This window comes from Nicotiana tomentosiformis, chromosome 6, assembly GCF_000390325.3.
Source record: "Nicotiana tomentosiformis chromosome 6, ASM39032v3, whole genome shotgun sequence".
NCBI classification, from domain to species: Eukaryota; Viridiplantae; Streptophyta; class Magnoliopsida; order Solanales; family Solanaceae; genus Nicotiana; species Nicotiana tomentosiformis.
The window spans coordinates 96,391,496-96,408,678 of NC_090817.1; the positions used below are offsets into that span (position 1 = coordinate 96,391,496).

At 35.2% G+C, this 17,183-nt stretch overlaps 2 protein-coding genes across 4 annotated transcripts; one reads left to right on the forward strand and one right to left on the reverse strand.

Moving 5' to 3' along the window:
* Positions 1 to 542: 542 nt before the first annotated feature.
* LOC104088914 (2-methylacyl-CoA dehydrogenase, mitochondrial) lies at positions 543 to 5,773 on the forward strand. Of its 2 annotated transcripts, none has more exons than XM_009593678.4 (15): positions 543 to 788; positions 1,003 to 1,086; positions 1,185 to 1,242; positions 2,537 to 2,661; positions 2,845 to 2,889; positions 3,085 to 3,133; positions 3,397 to 3,506; positions 3,934 to 4,010; positions 4,093 to 4,143; positions 4,423 to 4,487; positions 4,573 to 4,727; positions 4,900 to 4,940; positions 5,123 to 5,177; positions 5,301 to 5,347; positions 5,433 to 5,773. In XM_009593678.4, exons 1-15 carry the CDS (start codon positions 678 to 680, stop codon positions 5,446 to 5,448), a joined length of 1,089 nt encoding a protein of 362 aa, XP_009591973.1. In that variant the 5' UTR covers positions 543 to 677; the 3' UTR covers positions 5,449 to 5,773. The 2 variants fall into 2 exon arrangements, with proteins under 2 accessions (XP_009591973.1, XP_070033715.1); XM_070177614.1 differs by having other exon boundaries at positions 546 to 788; positions 5,291 to 5,347.
* A 468-nt stretch (positions 5,774 to 6,241) lies between these two features.
* LOC104088916 (la-related protein 1A) lies at positions 6,242 to 16,913 on the reverse strand. Of its 2 annotated transcripts, XM_009593680.4 has the most exons (15): positions 16,821 to 16,913; positions 16,454 to 16,719; positions 14,675 to 15,215; positions 14,158 to 14,326; positions 13,543 to 13,633; positions 13,251 to 13,322; positions 12,218 to 12,651; positions 11,426 to 11,495; positions 9,741 to 9,845; positions 9,315 to 9,655; positions 8,947 to 9,090; positions 8,719 to 8,782; positions 7,740 to 7,885; positions 7,413 to 7,517; positions 6,242 to 6,695 (listed from the first exon to the last, which is right to left on the reverse strand). In XM_009593680.4, exons 2-15 carry the CDS (start codon positions 16,703 to 16,705, stop codon positions 6,542 to 6,544), a joined length of 2,688 nt encoding a protein of 895 aa, XP_009591975.1. In that variant the 5' UTR covers positions 16,706 to 16,719; positions 16,821 to 16,913; the 3' UTR covers positions 6,242 to 6,541. The 2 variants fall into 2 exon arrangements, with proteins under 2 accessions (XP_009591975.1, XP_009591974.1); XM_009593679.4 differs by having other exon boundaries at positions 16,454 to 16,859.
* Positions 16,914 to 17,183: the final 270 nt, after the last annotated feature.

The window sequence follows — 17,183 nt, forward strand, 5'->3', positions numbered from 1 at the left end:
ACTTTTCAAGTAAAAATATTATAAAATCTGGCCAATGTGACTTTTGTGATAAATGGAGCAAAGTAAAATAATTTTTGTATAACAAAAGAAAGAAAAATGACTTTTGAGTAATGAACACAAAGTTGAACGATTTTTACGTAGCAAAAAGAAAAAAAATTACTTTTGCGTAATGAATACAAAGTTGAATGACCACCCATGAAAATTACTCTACATTTAATATAGTATAGATATAGATAGATATTTGTGCAGACAAGGTCGCACGACGGTAAATACATATCAGACAATATTTATATCAATTCAATAAATACATGACACACATCTTTACAATATGATTATTATTAAATTATAATTAATTAATATAAACACTCGGATAAATTTTTACAACGAAGGGACCCCTTATTATTCCTCAGCCTAATAGATTCGTAGAGCAAGTTATGATGACGTATTCTCACCAAATGCAAATTAAAATCACACATTTAATTTGTATATTGTTTGGTTTGAGTATTTAAGGACTTGGCCTGACCGCACCAACTTTATTTTAATATACTCCACAATATAAGTACAGTACAGCTTTCATTATCTCATCAGCCACATCTCTACAGGTAAAATCATTTAAGCCAAAGTGTGTCTTCTTCCTCTTAAGTATCAAACAGCCATAAAAGAAGAAGAAGAAGAAGATGATGCAGAAACTATTTGCAGTGAGGTCCTTAATCTTTTCCTTTAGAAACTCCAAACCACAACAAGCTGCCTTTTCTACTTGCTTACTCTTGGATGATACTCAGAAACAGGTCAAACTATTCTATCTTCTCTTATCGTCTCCAATTTCAATTTCCAATTGGACTTGAAGTACCAATATCGTTAAAAGTATTGTGCTGCAAATACCAATAAGTTATTTTTGAGGGGGTAACTTGTACTTTACAAGATTGTTTTATCTTGACTTTTCATTTTCTCTTTCTATGTTAAAGTCCTCTTATTAGTTTTATTTGCTTAACTTTTTTACAGTTTAAAGAAAGTGTAGCAAAGTTTGCTCAAGAGAATATAGCCCCTTTTGCAGAAAAAATAGACAGAACCAACAGTTTCCCAAAGGTTAAGAATTCATCTTTATTATCTAAGTTTAAATATTTTAATCAAAACATAGTTAATGGAGATTTATTTGACTCTTTTCCTAGCTTGTTTTCCTTCAGGATGCTAACTTGTGGAAATTGATGGGGGACTTTAATTTGCATGGAATAACAGCACCAGGTAAATAAGTCATCATATAATTACACAAATATTAATTAGTTCCATATAAGCAATATAGACAAAGGGAATAATAGATCATACCTATCCAATTGAAATGATAATTAGCTTTATAGGATTATTATATCGTCTTCACTCTTCTGTAGTGGAGTCGTTGAAGAAAATGAAAGACTTAAAAACTTTATTTATGGCGGCTCATATAAATGATAAAGTTTCTCAAAGTATAAGGTAGGGGGTCATAAATTCCTACTTTACTTTATCCCTTTATTTTTAGTATTAAATATTCCAACATAATGGTCCTTTTTTATTTCTCAATTTAGCTAAAACAATTGTTAATGTTAAATTAAGAATATTACTCCTTATGTTTTAATTTATATGACAGATTTTGCTTATCGAAAGTCAATTTGACTAATATTTGAAGCTAAATTAGATTAGTTCAACTCAATATTTTAAAATTTAAATTTAAATCTTTTAAAATTATACGAAAAGTACTATAAGTTGTAATTGTTCTCGTGTCAATATTATTAGAAAAATTATTGGTTAAATTTCAAAAAGTTTGAATCTCGAAAAACAAAATGTATCACATATGTCGGAAGGAATAGAGTTTTTTTTTTTTTTTTTTTTAAATGTCAAACGAAAACAAAGACATAACCATGTGTCGAGCAACATGTGTTTTTGTACCTTTTCGATACATACACCATTTTCTAATATATATAACTGTGAAAAAAGTAATTGATTTTATGTCGCCTACATGAGGCATACTAAAAACACCTAGATTGTGGTTATTATAGGTTTTTAGTAATTGTTACTGTTGATGTTATATCATCTTATGATATTTTATCAATCCAAAAAGTACAAAATAGTGTCCGTCTAACTTGTTCTATATACCTAATTTTTTTATTAGCTATAGTTTGTAATTAAAGGCAAAAGTAAATATAAAATAGGCTTCCTACACATTGAAGAGGGCGTGAAGCCATCGAATCCGAGGAAGAATTCAGTATTAGTTAAATTGAAAGTTAATATCCCTAAGATTCTCCATTTTTATTTTTATTTTGCATAGTACTTTGGAACCACACCTAAATTATTTTAATCCTTATTAAATAATTAATTTTGAAAAATTAACCCAAATAGTCGTTTTCCTAATCTCTTAAATTATAAATAGCCGGCGTATGTATAATTTATGTATACCGGCTAGAAAAAGCAACGTTGAATCTGGCGGGCTATTTGTGTAGCAATCCCGAGAATTATTTTGATAGTTTTAATTAAATTTACCAATTATTTTCTTCTTAATTGGTAGAGGAATATGGAGGTCTGAATCTTGGCTATTTGTATCACTGCATTGCCTTGGAAGAAATTAGCCGTGCCTCTGGTGCTGTTGCCGTTTCCTACGGCGTTCAATCCAACGTTTGCATTAACCAATTGGTAATAACTATATAATATATGACTCATATCAGGAGTTTTATATAATATTCTTTTTCCACATATTAAGTTTGTATTTATAAGAATTTTCACTCTATCAACTTTATATGCTTTATAGGCATAGTACAACATGTTCAAATAGTTGTACTATATACAATGACAAGACGATTTGATGACAATTTGTAGGTGAGAAATGGAACACCTGAGCAGAAGGAAAAGTATTTGCCAAAGGTTCTACTTCCATTCTTGCAATTTCCATTTCTCTTAATTTCTTTTTTTCCGTCTTCTATTTGAATGTTCAAACTTCAATTGTGGGAATACACGGGATACATTATTATTATCCGTTTGAATGCATAAATTAAAATTGTGTTTGTATATAACGCTTGAGTACCGATTTAACTATCTCTACGACTTTATTTTGTGAAGCTTATCAGTGGGGATCACATTGGAGCACTAGCCATGAGTGAACCTAATGGTAATTGTTTTTTTTTTAAACTGGTAATTTATAGTTAATTTTTTCTCTTTTACAAGACAAGAGAAAAAACAGAAACTTTCAGAAAGAAAAGGTAAAAATGTACATTACAGTCCCTAAGCTTTTCCAGCTTTCCATATTAACCCATATGGTTAAAAAATAAGCACTTAATAACTCTATATTCTTAGAAACTTAGCCAGTTACGTACCTTTTCAAGAGAAGAACTGTATTTATACTGTTTTTTTTCAATTTTTCATGTTGCTCAGCTGGCTCAGATGTTGTTAGTATGAAGTGTCGAGCCGATCGTGTGGATAGTGGCTATGTCTTAAATGGGAATAAAATGTGGTGCACCAATGGTCCTGTTGCAAACACTTTGGTATATATCTCTTCTTACTTTTTTGCTTAATACTTCAGTAAATACTCACATGATACAAAGTAAATATAATGTCTATCAATTCCTCAAAAATTAAGATCAAAAGCAGATGTGTAAAAAAGGCAGTTCAGTGTACAAAGCATCTCACATTCACGTAGGGTCCGCGGAAGGACCGCACCTCAATGGAACATAATGTACAGCCTACCCTAATGCAAATATTAGTGTCTGCTTCCACGGTTCGAATCCGTGACCTATAGATCATACGAAGACACAAAAGCAGATGTATATGTACATTAATTATTGTTTCCAAGGAATATTATCCGATGTATAGACCTTTTTGTTTTTCAATCTTGAGGAGTTGAAGTTTAGCCACAAATTGTCTTCTTAATTTTTTTTGATGGTACAATATTTGTGTCGAACATTGGATCAGATTGTATATGCAAAAACAGATACAACAGCTGGTTCAAAAGGAATTACAGCATTTATCATTGAGAAAGGAATGCCTGGGTATGCATCTCTCACTTATACAATTTATATACGGTCAAATTATAAGGTAAGTTACAATTTCTTTATTTTGCTGAAAATGCAGATTCTCAACTGCCCAGAAGTTGGACAAACTTGGGATGCGAGGAAGTGATACGTAAGTTTATCTAAAATAATAGGAGTAATAAGTAATTAAGTTGAACTGTTCAAATCATAATTACGCGGAATGCATCTTGCTGCTAAAGAATATTTATTGGTACTAAACGTTCTTGCTATTTTTCTACTAATTATTTCACTGCTTTTCTACATTGCAAAATCAATGGGAAAAAAAAGACTATTTTACACACAAAAGTATGTTGTACAAAAATTTCTTCCCCTCTATGAAATTATTTTGGTCTCATTGTAGCCTAACAATTGGCTGAACTCAAAATTACAGGTGTGAACTTGTATTTGAGAATTGCTTTGTCCCTAAAGAAAATGTTCTAGGCCAGGAAGGAAAAGGTAAGAATTTTTTTATTAATCTCAACATAAATTGTTTTAAAAAACTTTGGCAATGCGGTAATTTTGTTTTTTTAAAACTGAACAGGAGTCTATGTTCTGATGTCTGGGCTAGATTTAGAAAGAGTAGTTTTAGCAGCAGGACCTGTTGGAATAATGCAAGCATGTATGGATGTTGTTTTGCCTTACGTTCGACAAAGGGAGCAATTTGGAAAACCAATTGGCGAATATCAACTTATACAGGTACTACTGTATTAACTCGGTTTCACTATTATTATTTGGAGAGTCGAACAATTTTTTCTTCTACTCGTGTAGTACAACAAATATACTATATGGGATGATTTGATCTGATAGTGGCTCTGTTACATTAAAAGAAGTTTTCCCCTAAAAATGATGCTTGACATTTTCCTTCCAGGGAAAACTTGCTGATATGTACACTGCTTTACAATCTTCAAGGTCAGAATTTCATTTTAGAAGGGGGGGAGGAAAAAGTGAAGTTTAGGCAAAGAAACTAACAAATTCATGCAAATTTGCTAGCATTATTGAATATGAAACGAATTAAATCAATGTGTTTGTTCCTTTGTAGTATATTCTTACTTCTATGTTATATATAGTTGTTTTCCTTGGATATTTTTCAGATCATATGTCTATGCTGTTGCGAAGGACTGTGACAATGGAAAAATAGACCCAAAGGTCTTTGACTATTTCCCACACCTACCATTTATTTTTCCCTTTTGTCATTTATATTAATCTTTATACAGAGAATAAAAATTTGAAGTATAGAAGTGTTTATAACTTACCCTCAGGATTGTTCAGGGGTCATACTTCTTGCAGCTGAAAGAGCCACTCAAGTTGCTCTTCAGGTGATAACCTAATTTTCCCTCTACAATTGTCAGTGTATATAATTTAAATCGAAGTCTAATAATATGACTAAGTGACCAATTGCAGGCTATTCAATGTCTAGGTGGAAATGGATATATAAATGAGTACCCAACTGGACGTCTACTGAGAGATGCCAAAATGTATGAGATTGCAGCAGGCACTAGTGAAATCAGAAGAATTGTTATAGGTCGTGAGCTCTTTAAACATCAATAACTCCAAAATTGGTATTAATTAATGGACATGATTTCTTCTTAATTCCCAACAAAAATGCCATTATACTTGTAGGCATGATACCTGAGAATGTTTAATCTCTAATAACGAATTTCAGGTTCATATCCATATGCAATATATTGCTGCATATATAATAAATTCCATACAAAAGGTGACGGATATGGTTTTTGTCTCAATGGTTTTCACAGTAGAGCTAAAATTTATACCCAGAGAAATCTTGAAATAATTTTCCGTTTGGATAATCCTTATTTGCATATTTTGCGTCATTACAATTGGCTAAACAAATATAGCCAATCCGAGATGATATTTCGACCAGTAAACAACTCATTAAGATGCAACTTTACAATTTAGCTTAGGCATAAAATCTCATATGTTGATTCACAATAGGTAGTCTTACGTAAGCCAAGTTTAAAGTCTTGTGAGCGACAATAATATTCCACTTGAAATACTCTTCAAATCAGTTTTCAACCTCAAGTTAAAATTGCAAAACAAACATTACTTTGCAAATAATATTTCGAGTTTGAAGTTTGAACCATGCTCCAAGCTCATTCTGGCAACACAATTTTGGACGCTAAACCACCCAACAAATCCAAGACCATGAAAAATTACAGATAATAAAATAGAAATTATGAAACTCAGTTACCTCCAAGTCAAAACTTTTTGTTTTTTTATTTTTTATTTTGATTAAAAATTCTTCCCGTATGTACACCCTTAAACAATCCTAAAATGAAGTACAAGAGAAAACCACAAGGTAAAATCCCCATAGGAAAATTTTTGGTCGGCCTCGGAGGTAAGAATAACTTCACAGAGGCACTATATACAAAATTGGCCTTGAATCTTGATCATCTCTGAAAGGTAATTCGGCAACTTGAGCTCATTTTATGGACTGTAAGGCTTCAAAATTTGCGAGAGACAGTTCAATGAAGCTGAGAATCACGCATTGGCTAATGACCGGCCTCCTTCACGCTTGCAGTTGCCCCCCTGGCATGTTTGAAGTCATCCAAACTACGAAACTCATCTCTGAGTAGCCTATCCAGTTCCGGATGCTTCTTCAAAGGTGCTTTCTGACCTCGCTGCTGACGAAAATGGTGAAAAGCCCTTCAAGAAGGATTGCAGTAGGATCATGTTAGTATATCCGTGAGGTACAAGATAGTACCCAGTAATAACAATCACGTTAGTAAGAGCAAAATATACTAGCAATTGGAAGTCCTACAAAATCTTGAAATCAACAATAGCGTGTTAATCTACATATTATCTCCTAAAACTAACTCTACATCCGCCCTTTCACAACACCTCCCCAAACCTTCTTGCTTCTCCCTTGACACAGGGAAACAGTGGTCAGATGCATGTGCTCCTTTTGTCCATTGCCCCCTTCAGATATATGGGGCACCCTCCCAACTTTTTTTGACCGGTAACTTTGTCTGGGACCAACACTTAGGACCAACCACAGCCTTCGAAACTCGGGGATGGTGGCGCGCCCCTCTACCCTTCTCCACTTAAATATCAGGCATAGTTTGCATGGCATAGGGCTCGAACATGTGACCTAAGTCACAAGTCCCTCAACCTTTGCCACTTGAACTAAGCCCTGGGGCCCCTCCCACTTTTTGTTCGATAATCACATAGAATTCAAGTCTAAGTTAGGTATAGGATTTGTTTTACTTAGTCGAAAGTGTTCAAGGGCTCAATTGGTACAGACGTTGATTTCAAGTTCATTATTGGTTCCCAGTTCTTTTCAGTCCCATGGGTGTCACTAAGAAAGCATGCGGGAGAAAAGGGAATGAAATGAGGATTTTCAAACAAAGTGAAGGTAATTACCAGTACTTTTCAAGGCCATAAACATTTCCTCTATTGTAAAAGTCAAGCGTCAATCTCTCGAAGTCCTCATAAAGATCCTCTCTAAATTCCTTTTCCAAACCATAACTGAAACAAGAAAAACAGTATAATGAGTGTCTAAAGAAAGTATGTCAGAGAAGGAAAGGGCAACTAACTGCTGAAAAGGGTAACTGCTGAAGTTGCATTACATGGAGGTGTATAAGAAAAGTACCAGCTGTAAGAGTTCAGAAGTAAAAGGGCAGCAAACTAAACTGTCATTAACAATGGGATGTAAACCATACCCCTTTTTTTAGGACATGTAAACCATACCTATAAAATCTAAACAGACACTCCATCCCATAGTAGTAATTAGCAGCAGCATCTTCTTGAGCCAACTTTTGGAACTCATTGTACATAGAATGTATAAACATGTTTCGCAGAAAATACGACCAAAACCTGTACAGTGTATTCATTTCCTGCATACCAAAAAGATAAGAACCCTGTAGAGTTAAAATTATGCACTTTAGGCACGCAAATGGATGGCCAAATGGGCAGTAGGCGGACAAATAGATACATCATACATGTGTATACACAGAGAGATGAGTCAGAGACCTCCACTATGAGTTCACGCGATTGAAGAGGAAGAATATTGCTATTTCAAAATTTTGAAAGCATTCATGTGATTTCCTTTCAACCGATATCGGATATGCAAATTCAAGAGAACTGTCATTTTTATAGATGTATTTTACATGTGGTTTTGTTAACAAACAGAACCTTTTAGGTAAAGAGAACAGTACTATCTGTAGATATTTATTTTATAGGTTGATTATAAACAGTCGCTTCTAGGTACTAAAAATTTGCACGGGAAATTTTTAATTTGTGTAAATAGTTGGATAGATTTTTTGGAAACTTAATGTTAGAACATTCTTGTAAATTTTTGGCACTATCTTGGTGCAACAATAATGAAGTGACTTCTGACTTTTTTTAGAAGAAATGAAATGAATTTTGACTTATCAAAACAAAAACCATAAAGGAACAAAATCAATAAGATAATCAAACAAATTTCACATTTTTCATATAGAGATGAGTTATATTTCCATATCTCACCCCCGAATGAACTTGCAGAATTGAAGTGATATTCCCCACATTTTAAACACTTTCTATAAGAGGCAATTCATTCTCATTAGATTTAATATAACTCCTCTTTGTTTCCTTTCTATCATCCTCAAGTAAAGGGTGATGCTATCTAAGGAACTGGTGAATCCAAACACAAGGAAATGCAGAACCAAAATTAAGGGGAAGTAGGCACCTCACTGCAACCAATTCCAAGTTTCTTGCGATCACTCAGACAGCGCTTATGATACTTCTTGTACCTAAAAGGTGGAAAACCCAAAACCAACACTCAGGAGGTAAAAGAAAATGCACAAGAAATATATGTATAAATCGGTTTACATACAGATTTGTGCATGAACAAATGCATGCACATGAATACAAAATTCACAGAACATCAGTTCCTTATAAAAGTAAATCTACTCACAGCTGTTGTGTAAAACCATTTTCTTGTAGAAGCTTATGACTTGGATGCTGGAAAGGTGGAAATGGTTTCGGCATGGAACCCACAGGCGGACTACTACTAGCAAGATTGCTATGCGGGGAGGCACTCAACTTTGAAGGCCTTGACCTGGAAACATAAGAGTGCAGGTATACTAAGTTTACTGTTTGGCACACCAGAACCTTTTTTACAATTCTCTGATATTAATAAATTTCATAGACTAGCATTGTGCTCTCTTTTCTTTTATTTTGATCATCATAGACTTGCATTCTTGCTCTTTAAGGAATAATTAAACAATCAAACATATAACAATATACACTCCATTAGACCACGTCTAGGGATTCAGAACATACACATGACTATCAGGAGGTGTAGAACCAAAGAAAAACCCAACTGAATCGCTAGGTGGACTTTCAGATATTGTTCCTACAGTGTTCCGAGAAATCCCATGATTTCGGTAATTTCCTGAAAACAGCCGCTGCTTATGTATTGGATGCGGTTTAGTAAATCCTTTGTTTTGCTTCCTTCGAGAATTAGAATTTCCAGTGCCTTCGCTGTTTTTTCCTCCAGAAGAATGATCAGCATACTTTGATTTTGATAAAGCAGCAGCTGTACCAGAAGACCTCGTAATCTCATCTCTAGAGCCATAACTGGAGTTGTTAGATCTACGACTGGATCGCGTAGCTTTAAGCTCCTGAAAGATGAGAAAGTTTTCAAGACATTCTAATACTATATAAGTTGAATAAGCCAAGCATGATCTCAAAAAAGCAACCACCAACCTGCTCATAGAAGTAGAGGCCATCATTTATTGCAGAAGCAAGCTCAGTAGATATTGGTTTTGATTCTTTTCCAACAGTTCCGGATACCTGAGATGTCCGAGTGTTCTGTATCCAAACCAAACAGATGAGATAATTAGCCTAATTAAACACTAATTCAGCTCAGTAGTGTAGAAGAAATAGAAGAAGGGCAACGGAAATCCTGTGTAAACATAATAGCTCCTAAAATCATTTTCCACAGGCTTCTCCTGGGCTGCATCAGTAGCAGTGTCTTAGCTTTTTCATGAATTTGGCCAAATTAGAACAACTGGTTTTCAAACTTATTGTCTCTCACCAATACAAATTATCCTACTCACTTATGCAAATTAAGGCTGGGCAAATCAAAATCTTGTAAGGACTAAGGAGTACACAAAGATAGAATCTAATGAAAGCATCAATTTATACATACCAACCACAGATATGGCTGTCATTAACTAGGATGGAAAGTTGAGATCAATCATTTACTTATCTACAACTTGAGAATAAAAAAGAAATTCACACTTTACAAGCAATACGTAAGTATTCCACAAAATTTATCATAATTTAGAGATATTTTTATATTTTTAAAAATTATTTTAGTCGGATCCCCGCACACGTATCCGTGCTAGGATCCATATCCCCGAATCTTAGAATTTACATCTCGAAGGATCCGACCTCTAGATCCGAACTCGTGCCGGACACCCGTACCCGTGTCCGAGCAACTTAGGTCAGGCAACTTAATAACCAATACTTCATGTAAGTAATAATAAGCTATAATCTTTTCATCTCCCAAGACCTCTTATATAAATTAAATAGTCAACAGCAGTTCATTCAGTCTACTACTTAGATGTGGTCAACTACCTGAGGCCCCGCGTTGCCGAAGTACAAAATGATGCATAGGCATCAATAAGGAAATGAACAAAACATTGAATTATGTAATTCAAATCCCATGAATTCTTTCACTACTACATTGGAACAAATAGTGAATGGGACCTTGGACTACCATCTCATAATTGCATACTCAGAAGATCAGTTAGACCCAAAGGGAAAGACTACTACTAGTAAGCACGCCCACACATCTTAATTTTGACCCAAATTAAGATACCTATTACAGGCACTATAAACCAAGAAAATATAATGGGATTTGTGATATGTAATGAAGGTAATACACAATGTAACTCCTATGTCAATCAGCGAATGAACAAATGAATCAAATTTTAAGATCACCCATTTTATGCATCTAGAAACTAATGCTCCATCCCAATTTATATGGTGGTGTTTGACTCACCGCGGTTAAAGAAATAAAGGAAAACTTTTGAAACTTGTGGTCTAAAACAAGCTATAGATATTTGTGTGGCTATAAATCATCTCATTAACGATAAAGTAGGAAGTTTAAAGTTAAATTGTTTCTACCTAAGTATGACATTCTTGTTGGAACAGACTAAAAAGGAAAGTATGACACATAAATTGGGACAGGGGGAGTATCACCAAGAATACACAAGATCTGATAGTACTTGTAACATAAAATAGGAGTCTAATGCATGTAGTAGAACTCTTAGGAGTAAGTTTGACATAAAACCATGTAAAGTCAAAACACATGCCAACTTCCAAAAGGTTGCCTTTGGAACTGAAATCACCCACATAAATGACATGGAAAGCAATTTTCTTACCCGAGTTACAATGACAAGTTTCTCAATAGCCTCATCATTAACATCCATCTCATCATCTTCCTCGTCAACTCTTCATAGAGCAAGACCACCAAGATGTTAACAATACAGTTAGCAATAGAGAAACAGTAAAAGAGATTTGCTCATATAAGTTTGTCCTCACAGTACGATTTTGTTGTTCCATGTGGAGTTAACAAAGAAAATCAGATAACAGTGAAAGCAATTATGATAAATTCTTTTTCTTTCTTAGTCTCATCTCAGAAGCTCGTAATTATATATCATTACTTAACATTTTTAACCTATTTTGGGCAAGCAGATGACCTCCTACCAGCTATAGCAAGAAGATTAACACACAAAAGCTATATATTTTTTTATTTATGCCCGCGAGCAGAACCAATCTTCTTCAGATACACACCAATCCCCAACCTATGAAGGAACAAGGATATAAGTATCGCAATATGAGTTTTCGGAGGGGGGGGCAAATGTTAAAAATGCATATAAAGCAGGCTTTCACCTTGCCCCTACTGATGAACAAGAAGACACCTATAATATGAACCAAAGTGGATAGATTCTGGGAGGAAAAAGATGATAAGAGTTGCAATGAGTACAAGCAAATGAAGCATAATATGACCCAATAGCATTAGATAAGCTGAACAAGTAAACAGCAGAGCCAGTCATCCACATATCCTTGTATCGATACAAGACTGCAGAACAAGCTATGAAGCAAACCAAGACCAAGCCCAGCCCAATTCAGGTAAGAAAATGCACAAATCAAGTTACAGCAATCATCTATACCTTCCACTCAAAGAGAGCTGGTCCTTTTTATGCTCAAGCTCCATCTCTTCATCAAGCATAAAAGTGCTTGAGAAATCATTAGATAAGTCATCTACAGCATCTGACGCCATCACCATTCTTGAATCACTTCCTTTGTCAACTCTGTGAGTTGAGCCATGGAACCCAGATTTCTTCCTACTGTTTTCTGCTTTACCAAAAACTGATACTTTTTTAGCATGTTTCTCTAATAATGGAAGCTCATCACCTACAGAACGATTTTCTTGGGAAGATGTCACTTGAGTTCCATCCTCTTTATTTTCTTTGACCTCCTCATTCTTTATATCGAGAACAACCTTCCCCACTAGGTGTTCCACTGGAGACAAAGGGGATGATTTCTGATCAGCACTAGCTGAAACCCACTTTGACCATTCATCACGTCTTCTCAACTTGTCACCCTACAGAAATTAAGCAAACTACACATGAACAAATAAAGACAAAGGTACAGAAGTAAATGTAAAAGGCAAAGAGGAAAGACATAAATGTATTGATAGGATAACTCAAAGCTCTTTGCACTAGCAAATTGCCAAATTAGTCTCAATACTTTACCCAAGTTGCAAATTTGTCTTCGAATGAATTTTAGTTCTTATTGCAAATAATGGTGTGAAGGAAGTAGCAGAGGAAAGACCAGGGAGGGGGGGAGCAAATAAGAAGGAAAACCAAGGAGGGAAACCTATAGGTTAGAATTTTACCTTTCTGTTTCTTTTGTTTTTTGTTTAACCTTTGCCTTACTTTTTCTTTTATTTTCTTCTGCTGTTCTGAGTTTCTTTACTTCATGTTTAATCCAAAAGGGCATTATAGGTCTTTGTCTGCCCAACAATACACCAAGCGACCATTTTGGAACCAATATTAAATGTTGAGGATGCAATATGAACAAACTTAGTTTGAGGAAATAGGAACTTATATGTAAAAATTAATTGGGAAATTTACTCTTTTTGCTGCCACAGGAAAAGGAAAGAGCCAGTTGGAGACCCCGGCAAAAGGGAGAACACTTTACCTTAACTTCAACAGTGCTTGAAGCCTGCAATGCATCAATGATAAATGCTATATCTGTACTCATTTTTTTAACCTGAAACACAAATGAAAAAGAAAATGATAGATGCTTAAATGTGTCACACCAAGTAAAAGAAAACAATATAATGGACTAATCCAACTACAGGTTTCACACATGAAAAAATTTTAAACAAAATTTGATGGACTTCAATATAGAAACAAAGCACTGCAACGGTGCAACCTATCAGTCACTTTAGCATAAATGTAAGCATATCTGAGAAATTTTGAGATTGTACCCTTTTGAAACCGGCAATAATAGAGATTGGAACCCATCCTTGATCATCCATCAAGGAAAGCAAGTAGTGATCATTCTGCAAATTCTGATCACTGCCAAGAAAAAGGCACATGTTCTCGATGTCAATCTATAGTAGTCAAAATTTTGTAGGACATATTGCAGGTAAAGTAATTGACCCACAAGAGTTGCATCTCTGCACCAATACTTCTTGAAATGAAATGTTCTAATAAAAAAACTACTACTTGAAATGTAAATCCACTAAAAGGAGGGATCATTCCTCCTGTTTTCTTAAATTTTTTGAGATAAGGTGAATATTTTATTTAAAACAGTATCAAGCTGATACTGTGAAAATACAGAGACAGACCTAGATTAAAAACTTTAAAATACTAAGCAGTCTAGAATGTCCAGCATGTTATGAATTTTATGAACTTCAAAACTTTATTTTAAAGGAGTTTCCATGAAAAAGCTATTATTCCTGCCCTTCAAGCTTACAACTGTAACTATGTGATATCAATGCAGTTAGCCAATACCACAATCAGGGAATAATTACATATTACATATATTAAGAAAACATAGTGACAAATAACATAAATAAAACCTTTTCCTGATATAGTACCTGAAATAGTACTCAATTTGCTTAATTATGCTCTCTCTCAAAGCTAATGTAGGTGATGGTGGAGTAGAGGCTCCGGAGCTGACAGGATGTGGGACAAAGAAAGGTGGGTAAGGCACTCTTACAGAACCTGGAGATGGAGGAGGAAGAAAGTATATAGCTCCTGGAGGACCTGTAAAATAGCCAATGGTCATTGTCATTTAAAAACAAATCAAAAACTAAGAATAACTTCATGAATAAATAAACAACTATTAACGGTGATAGGGATGACAGCACATAAGAGATGGAAATACCAGCTGGTTAGGGGAAGGGAGCACAGTTGATAAGGACGATATTACTGTCATCACAAAGGTCCAGTAAGTATAAGGGAGGGAGAAATAGGAGCAGTACCAAATTGCTAGTTACGTGCTAAAAGACGAGTGGCAGTCAAGCAACATTTAATGGTAAAACCATATTCCCTTATTTGTATTTCAAGAGTGATGTGATCACTTATTCAGAAAACTAGTTATGCGTAAATTACCTGAAAAATTTGCACCATCTATGTAGCCCGGAGCTGGAGCAAAAAATTGGGGCCTTAGGAAAGGCCTTAGTCCCATACTCTGTTGTAACTGAATGTCATCTTTAGAACCTACAGGACGCTGACTAGACAAGGCTGGACTAAACTGCCCACCATGTTCTTGTGTATTAGGTCTTCCTCTGTAGAATTTGGCATCGAAGTCATTTGGATCCACTCGTGATGGGGGACGAAACCCACCATTTATAGGGGGTACAAAAGCTTGGGCTGCAGCATCACCATCAGACCTGGCCACATGACCTTCAGCTCCAGGGAAAGGCCCTCGAGGGTGCTGGTAAGCATACCCCGGAAGAGGAATATGTGGCATAGGTACCATATTTTGATAAAAAGGAGGATATCCTGGGTGGTGGTAAGCCAAGGGTACAGGAAATGATTGCCCACCATTTTGGTTGTGCCTGGGGCCTGCTTTTTGTTGAGGTGCGGATGATGACTTATTTGACGATTTGGCACTAGAATATCCATGGAACTTTGGCTGCTCACCTCGGACCTACAAGACAATATACCATCAAATATATTTCATGGTAATACATTATAATTCATGGTAATAGAGAATAAATAAATCTAAAGAGGCGTAATGACCAAACAAAGTTGCAACATGATAAATCTATTTGAATACTAGTTATGGTGCACTACCTTGCAAAATTTTCGGACAAAGGATATTTTGACACACGGTACAGATGGGAGAAAAGCACATATTGCAGATAAAACGGCAACTATAAAAATATGCCTTAATCTCAAACTACATGGCATCAGCTCTATAAGTCCTCAATATCCACCCGGGTGACTTTCAGCAGCAGCACGCCTCTTTTCTAGCAATTGTTCAGCAATGCCACCCCTTTTTCAGTAACCAATTTGGCCTTATTCCAACGGCAACGGGCCTCTTTACGATAATCTGATTGCACTAGACCTATTCCAACCAGCATTCGGCCATTTCAGGCAGCAATGTTTTTTCGTGACTGTACCAACAATGCCTCTTACAGTAGACGCACCACCGACACTGCCTCTTCAGGTCATTCGACCACTGACTTTTTCAACTTCTTCAAATATCTATCTAAAATGGTCACTTCCTTGAATTGAGAAGGTGTGTTAAAAGTGGATCATTCAGAATATTCTATAACCATATGATTGTTAAAAGTTAAAGGAATTATCAAAAATATTGTATAAATCATTCGTAATGGTTATGTCATAATTACTAAAAACCTACTTTTTCAACAAAACAATTAGTAATCCTGTAATTAGTAAAATATTCCTTCTTTGATCTATCTCAAAACTCCTACATAATACTGGTATATTGTCAACTAACAATGTCAATAAAAGTTTTCTCAGTTCTCTTTCTTCATAATTCTACCTTCCGGAATTCATTCACTTCCGGATATTCTCTTGTATACATCGGCTTTATTGACATCAAAATGATGCAAATCTAATTCCTCATTGAGTTTTTTTTTTCCTTCACCAATAAATTGAAATATTTCGTTATTCAACCAAATAATTTTTTAAGTGTGCAAAATATTTACTAGTTCTATCCCAAACAATGTCATAGTAAAAGTATCTCCATTCCAATGCTCAACTTTTTTCTCCTTCCTTCACCATGAATATATGCATTCACATGTAACACATGAATATTCTACACTGTCAGTATATAAAAAAAAGGTTCGTTTTTTTTTAAGAATGGTAACAGTAACTGACAGTATAATAAATTATCAATCCAGTAACAAAAAAGTAAACCTTCTCAGAAGCAGCATTGCAGCTATCAGTCTCCGGCAGCGGAGGAAGTAAGGGAGACTTGGCGGCGGAGTTAGAATCACTAGTCTTAAGCATCTGCTGAGCATCAGAAAGTGCCGGCCATGAAGCAGAATCAGTATCCGCCGCCGGCGACGACGGAGTATCGGTCGCCGCCGGAGTCTTCCACGGCGACTTGGGAGGCTCGCTCACCTCCTTCTGATCATCTACACTAGTCTCATTTTCCGCCATGCTCATAAACTACAGTTACCCTGTATTGCAGATAAATTAAAAGCTTAAAACTGATAATAAATTGATAGAACGCGAAAAGATGTGATTTTTTGGGGATGCCAAAGAGGAGGCGGAGCTATACGGCGGCGTGTGGTGGCTGTGGCATTGAGAGTGAGTGACTGAGTTGTAAAGAGAGAGGGACACTAGGGTTGAGGGTGTTTTCAGACAATGAGACAGGAATTGAATGTTGTCAAACAGCGACAGTATTAAATTCAGTACTCAGTAGTGTGTACATTAATTTTAGTAAGAGTAATTAATTTGGTAAAGAGAAAAAATAAAAAATAAATAACATCCGAAAGAGATAAGATTGGACTATTCAGAGGATAAATCCAATTAAAGATACTTTCCCTGCTATGTTGAAGGACTAATTAATTTTAGTAGGATTTATTTTATTTTAATTTGTCTGTGCTATTTTTACTTTAATTTACTTAGTTTTGCCCTTTTG